Raw genomic sequence first — 6,000 nt, forward strand, 5'->3', positions numbered from 1 at the left:
TCGTCAGTCTCTAGCATGTTTATTGTTCAGCCATAGACTTCAGCCATAGATCCCCCCACGACACACCACAAACCGCCTCAGCCAGTCCTTCTTGCCAATAGCCATCAGGCTCCACAACCGTGGGCACAGACTGCTGCCAATTGCTGGAGAACTAATAGCTGCTGGTGAACTTCTGAACTGACTGAAAGACTATCTGAATAAACACTGCACGGACTCTGGCGCAGTGTGTTACTACGGTTTGGATCGTGTTTACCTTCATTACTATTACTACTGTCTGATCCTTCCACCCACTACTGTTGTCATTATTACTTGCACTTTGTTCTATGTTCTATTACCTATGTACCTATCCTACGTGTGCCACCCCTCCCCCACGCTGCTATGACACTTCAATTTCCCCATGGGGATTAATAGTTTGGGCAGCGGTGGCCTAAAGGTTAGAGAAGCGGGTTTGTGACCGGAAGGTCGCCGGTTCGATCCCCCGGACCGGCAGGATAAATCGGGGCTGGGGAAGTGAATGAATAACTCTCTCCCATACCCTTAACACCAACCGCTGAAGTGCCCTTGAGCAAGGCACTTAACCCCCAACTGCTCCAGTGGAGTTGCTCAGTGGCCAACGGTGACAGACTGTGGTTGTACTGGGCAGCTCCCAGGTGTGAATGGAACTGTGTGAATGTGAAGCAGGGCGTTCCTGAAAAAGAGCATCCATGCTCAGAGAACCTACCCTGAGTAAATAAAGGTAAAAAAATTAAAAATTTTAATAAAATAAAAAAATTAAATAAAGGAACACTTGACTTGACTTGACTTAATTCACCACCACCACCATGAGGGCACAACATCCACCATCCATCCCGTGACTAAGCCAAAGAATGGCAGCGTCACACGTCCTTGACCCGCTTCCCTTCCGGGCCGGCCTGGTGATGGATGGATGGGTGGGTCCGGTGAAGCAGGCAGGTAGGCTGTGGTCAGCTACAAAAGATACAGCTACACATTTCACCGTCCAAGGTTCTCGCACACGTAGGCGTCAGCGGCACACTTTCAACACCGAAATGTGAAGTAATTCCCTGCCTTTCGTTTCCCCCCCCCCCTTTCTCGTGTTTAGTGCCCTCCCACGCCTAGTCGTGACTCAGTCCGTTTGAAGTCTTCATCTGAGACCCCGTGTACGAGTCACAGACGGAGACGTTTTTCTTTATAGCTCAGCAGCTCCGATGAGCCGGGTCTGTTCATCTGGGGGGGGGGGGGGGGACAGCCTCTAATCCTGGGTAGAGAGACAGACACGGTGCCTCCGCTGAGCCGGTGCAACCGGACAGTGGTCGACGGTGGACTATGGTGTAAACCAAGCAGAACAGACACCTCTAGTACAGAACCCCCCCCCCCGTAAACCGCATGAATCGAGTCTTTCTCTGGGACCCAGGCTCGGGGGGGGCCTCTTGTTATGTGGGGGGACCGACCAGAAACAGGCCCCCGAAAACCCACTTTAGCTCCTTTTTTTCAGAGTTTACGAAACACTGATTTATGGGAAGGTTGTTGCTAACAAAAACTTCACGGTCATTGCCTTTTATTTAGAACAGTCTTGATTGTTTCTGCGTTTGAACGTGGGCTCTGCCCCCATATCGTCTCCTGGCCGCGTTGCGCGGCGCTGACTGATAAGTGGCTCTCCCCCGCAGAGATGTCCATTGTTTCCCCCAAGCCGGGGGTTATTCCTCCGCTAGCCGTTGCTCTTATCTGTTAGTGATTTTTGAGTCTTTCTGTCAAGCCCCTCTGTTGTGCGTTCCCCCCCCCCCCCCCCCCCCGTTCTAATCAAAATCCCATGCACCCCTCCGAAAGAGCCTTTTCCATGCCGTCATTGTAAATAAGATCTCTTTTCCCCTAACTGACCTGCCTTGTTAAATAAGGCAGCAGCACCATGAGAGAAAGAACGTCAGCGTCGAGCTTTTTGCCCAGCTTTTCCGTTTGCTTGGCAGATCACCGTGATTGTGAAATCGAATCACGTATATCGCTGCACAAAAGAGGGAAATCGCTCTAAAAATGGATCGGTTTGTCTTCGAGAGAGAGAGGAAGGAGGGTGGAGGATGACTCGGGGATATGTGCATGTGTGTGTGTGTGTGTGTGTGTGTGTGTGTGTGTGTCGGTGTCGGTGTCGGTGGGGGGAGGGGGTGGCTATAGCTTAAAAAGAGGAGAGAAAAAATGCCAAGTTCCAACCTTGACTCTAGACCTATCAATCTCTGCTGTTGTTGAGTGGCTGGTATCCAGCGGCAGGGGAGCCGTGTGATCCTGGTCTGTAAATACTTACACGCCTACAGATGGGTGGAAAATGAAAGACATCTTCTCATTCAGCACCGCTACTCCCACTCCCCCACCGCAGAAGGGGGCCGAGCGAGCACCGGGTTCCGCCAGGAACGACGAGCTCGGGGGCTTCGGCCCACATCCGACGTCACGCGGACTCTGCCAAATTTATTGTTTCAAAAAGGGAACCGGGGATTTTGTGGTTGTTGACGGGACACCGCTTTCGGTTAGGGGGCTCTGAGGTGTAGCGAATAGGAAGGTTTATATATTTACCGTCGTGGATGCATGCGAGGGTATGGATTTTACAATACTTTGTTGTCCATGATATATATATATATATATATAAACTAAAAGGAGAATACCTTCAAGGGAAAGAAGGGACCGCACACTCCATAGGACTGGTTTTTGCTTTTTTATTGTTGCACAACGCGTTTCGCTATCGCTTCCTCAGGTGCTATATATATATATATATATACTATTTTTTTATTAAGTTAATCCCCTCCCCAAAATAGAATATTCTTGGAAAATGTACCATTTTGAATGAAATATCACCACGACAATTGTATTACAAGACGAAGACATACAAAAGATGTCATATCACGTAGTAATTCACGCTGGAAAACTACACCGGTATACCTTCAAAACGAAGAATAAAACAAAGAAGTGATATGAATATTATTTTGGCCCCACCTTTCAGCTCCAGGTCCTTCACCTCCGCGGTGGAGGTCGGCGCCGGGACCACTGGCGGCTGGTCGATCCTCACCCAGTTCTTACCTGCAAGTTCAGTCAGAGGCGTCTCATCATTACAGGCTCGAAGTTATGGGTCAAAACAGGGTGTGTGTGCGTGTGTGTGTGTGTGTGTGTGTGTGTGTGTGTGTGTGTGTGTGTGTGTGTGTGTGTGTGTGTGTGTGTGTGTGTGTGTGTGCGTGCGTGCGTGCTCACGTACATGTATTATGGTCAACATCAAAGCTTGAGGCATGTATCTAATAATCCCTTCTTCTTTTTTTGTGCGCCTTTTCTCCATTTCTCCCATCCCCCAATTTTGTCGTTATGCCAATTCCCTTCCTGGTCGGTCTGGGGAGGGTGTGTAGACTACCACATGCTGCCCTACTGTCGGTCTGGGGAGGGTGTAGACTACCACACGCTGCCCTACTGTCGGTCTGGGGAGGGTGTAGACTACCACATGCTGCCCTACTGTCGGTCTGGGGAGGGTGTAGACTACCACACGCTGCCCTACTGTCGGTCTGGGGAGGGTGTGTAGACTACCACATGCTGCCCTACTGTCGGTCTGGGGAGGGTGTAGACTACCACACGCTGCCCTACTGTCAGTCTGGGGAGGGTGTAAACTACCACATGCTGCCCTACTGTCGGTCTGAGGAGGGTGTCTGTAGACTACCACATGCTGCCCTACTGTCGGTCTGAGGAGGGTGTAGACTACCACACGCTGCCCTACTGTCAGTCTGGGGAGGGTGTGTAGACTACCACATGCTACCCTACCGTCGGTCTGGGGAGGGTGTGTAGACTACCACATGCTGCCCTACTGTCGGTCTGAGGAGGGTGTAGACTACCACATGCTGCCCTACCGTCGGTCTGAGGAGGGTGTAGACTACCACATGCTGCCCTACTGTCGGTCTGGGGAGGGTGTGTAGACTACCACATGCTGCCCTACCGTCGGTCTGGGGAGGGTGTGTAGACTACCACATGCTGCCCTACTGTCGGTCTGGGGAGGGTGTAGACTACCACATGCTGCCCTACTGTCGGTCTGGGGAGGGTGTAGACTACCACATGCTGCCCTACTGTCGGTCTGGGGAGGGTGTAGACTACCACACGCTGCCCTACTGTCGGTCTGAGGAGGGTGTAGACTACCACATGCTGCCCTACTGTCGGTCTGGGGAGGGTGTAGACTACCACATGCTGCCCTACTGTCGGTCTGGGGAGGGTGTAGACTACCACATGCTGCCCTACTGTCGGTCTGGGGAGGGTGTAGTAAGTAGACTACCACACGCTGCCCTACTGTCAGTCTGGGGAGGGTGTAGACCACTCTATCTCCCCAAGAACCCCTCCCTGCTGAACAGGCAGACTGATCAGTAGGAGTCGCTGTTGCAACGACCAGAACTCAAAACCCCACCGGCTTCCCACCCGCAAACACTGGCAATCGTGTTCTTAGGGACGACTGACCAAGCTGGAGGTATCACTGCCGGGAATTTAACCTGCAGAGTATCTGCAATGGTAGGCGAGTGCTTACACCTGTAAAGAGTAGGTAAGGTAGGTACAGATATAGATATAGTATCTACAGATATGTAAAAAGGATTATATGCAGGTACACTATGTACAGACAGATGTGGATGGATATAATATACGGTAAGAATAAATATATATATTTATGGTATATACAGCATTCACAGCTCATAAGAAGCTAAATATCATTGACATCCATACAAGCTTGAAGCTGTGTGTCATATGCAAGTAGTGTGTATGTGTGGTGTCTGTGTGGTGTGTGTGTGTGTGTATGTGTGTGTGTGTGTGTGTGTGTGTGTGTGTGTGTGTGTGTGTGTGTGTGTGTGTGTGTGTGTGTGTGTGTGTGTGTGTGTGTGTGTAACCAGACCATCTGTAGAAGGTTATAATTGAATGATTAAACAGACCTCGTTCTTCATCCCAACATGACTTGATTCTCACCGGCTCTCAAATAGGATTTATAACACTGTGCGTGTGCGTGTGTGTGTGTGTGTGTGTGCGTGTGCGTGTGTGTGTGTGTGTGCGTGCGTGCGTGCGTGCGTGTGTCTGTGTGTGTGCGTGCGTGTGTGTGTGCGTGTGTGTGTGTGTGTGTGTGTGTACATGCTGGAGTGTGTCCCATGCCTCCTCACCTCGACAGCGCCCCCGGTGGGCTAGCGTCAGAGTGCGGTCCTTGCAGCGCGCCCTCTGCAGGTCACAGCCCGTATCGTAGCTCCGGCCATCCGAGCCGCACACCGGCCGTCCCTGCGTCCTGGAGCAGAGGACCCCACAGTGACTCTCCCTGTCCCCGATCAGCCACTGCACGGAAAGCAGCACAATGATTCAAACGTTAACACTCTCTCCCTGTCCCACGGTCACCCGCCCGTGCACGGAAAGCACCACAATGTGGGTCAACATGATCGGCAAAGGAACAAAAGAAAAAAGAGATGAGTTACGCACGATGGCCAATTTAAACGATTCCACGTTTTATTCCACATTCTTGCACCTTTTTTTTCTTTCTCCCATTCCCCAATTTTGTCATTATGCCAATATTCCCTTCCTGATCGTTGCGCTGCCCTACCGTCGGTCTGGGGAGGGTGTAGACTACCACATGCTGCCCTCTACCGTCGGTCTGGGGAGGGTGTGTAGACTACCACATGCTGCCCTACTGTCGGTCTGGGGAGGGTGTAGACTACCACATGCTGCCCTCTACCGTCGGTCTGGGGAGGGTGTGTAGACTACCACATGCTGCCCTCTACCGTCGGTCTGGGGAGGGTGTGTAGACTACCACATGCTGCCCTACTGTCGGTCTGGGGAGGGTGTGTAGACTACCACATGCCTCCTCTGGTACTGGAGTCTCTGCTGAACAAGCTCCCCGACCGACCAGAAGGAGTGGCTGTTGCCACGACCAGGACTAATACCCCACAGGCTTCCCACCAATGAACACTGGCAATTATGTTTGTAGGGACGACTGAACAAGCCGGAGGTATCACTGCCGGGAATTTA

General features: G+C 51.6%; 1 protein-coding gene across 1 annotated transcript in view; it reads right to left on the reverse strand.

Annotated features, from left to right (window-relative positions):
* The window catches only part of LOC311247708 (SPARC-related modular calcium-binding protein 1-like), a gene marked incomplete at both ends in the record, with an annotated part of 65,399 nt that extends 60,086 nt beyond the window's left edge, over positions 1 to 5,313 (reverse strand). The window contains 2 exon segments of the mRNA XM_084338716.1: positions 2,974 to 3,057; positions 5,148 to 5,313. Of these exon segments, the coding sequence (XP_084194842.1) occupies positions 2,974 to 3,057; positions 5,148 to 5,313 (250 nt within the window).
* Between the last annotated feature and the right edge of the window lie 687 nt (positions 5,314 to 6,000).

Source organism: Notolepis coatsorum (genome assembly GCF_963971535.1).
Source record: "Notolepis coatsorum genome assembly, contig: SCAFFOLD_863, whole genome shotgun sequence".
NCBI classification, from domain to species: Eukaryota; Metazoa; Chordata; class Actinopteri; order Aulopiformes; family Paralepididae; genus Notolepis; species Notolepis coatsorum.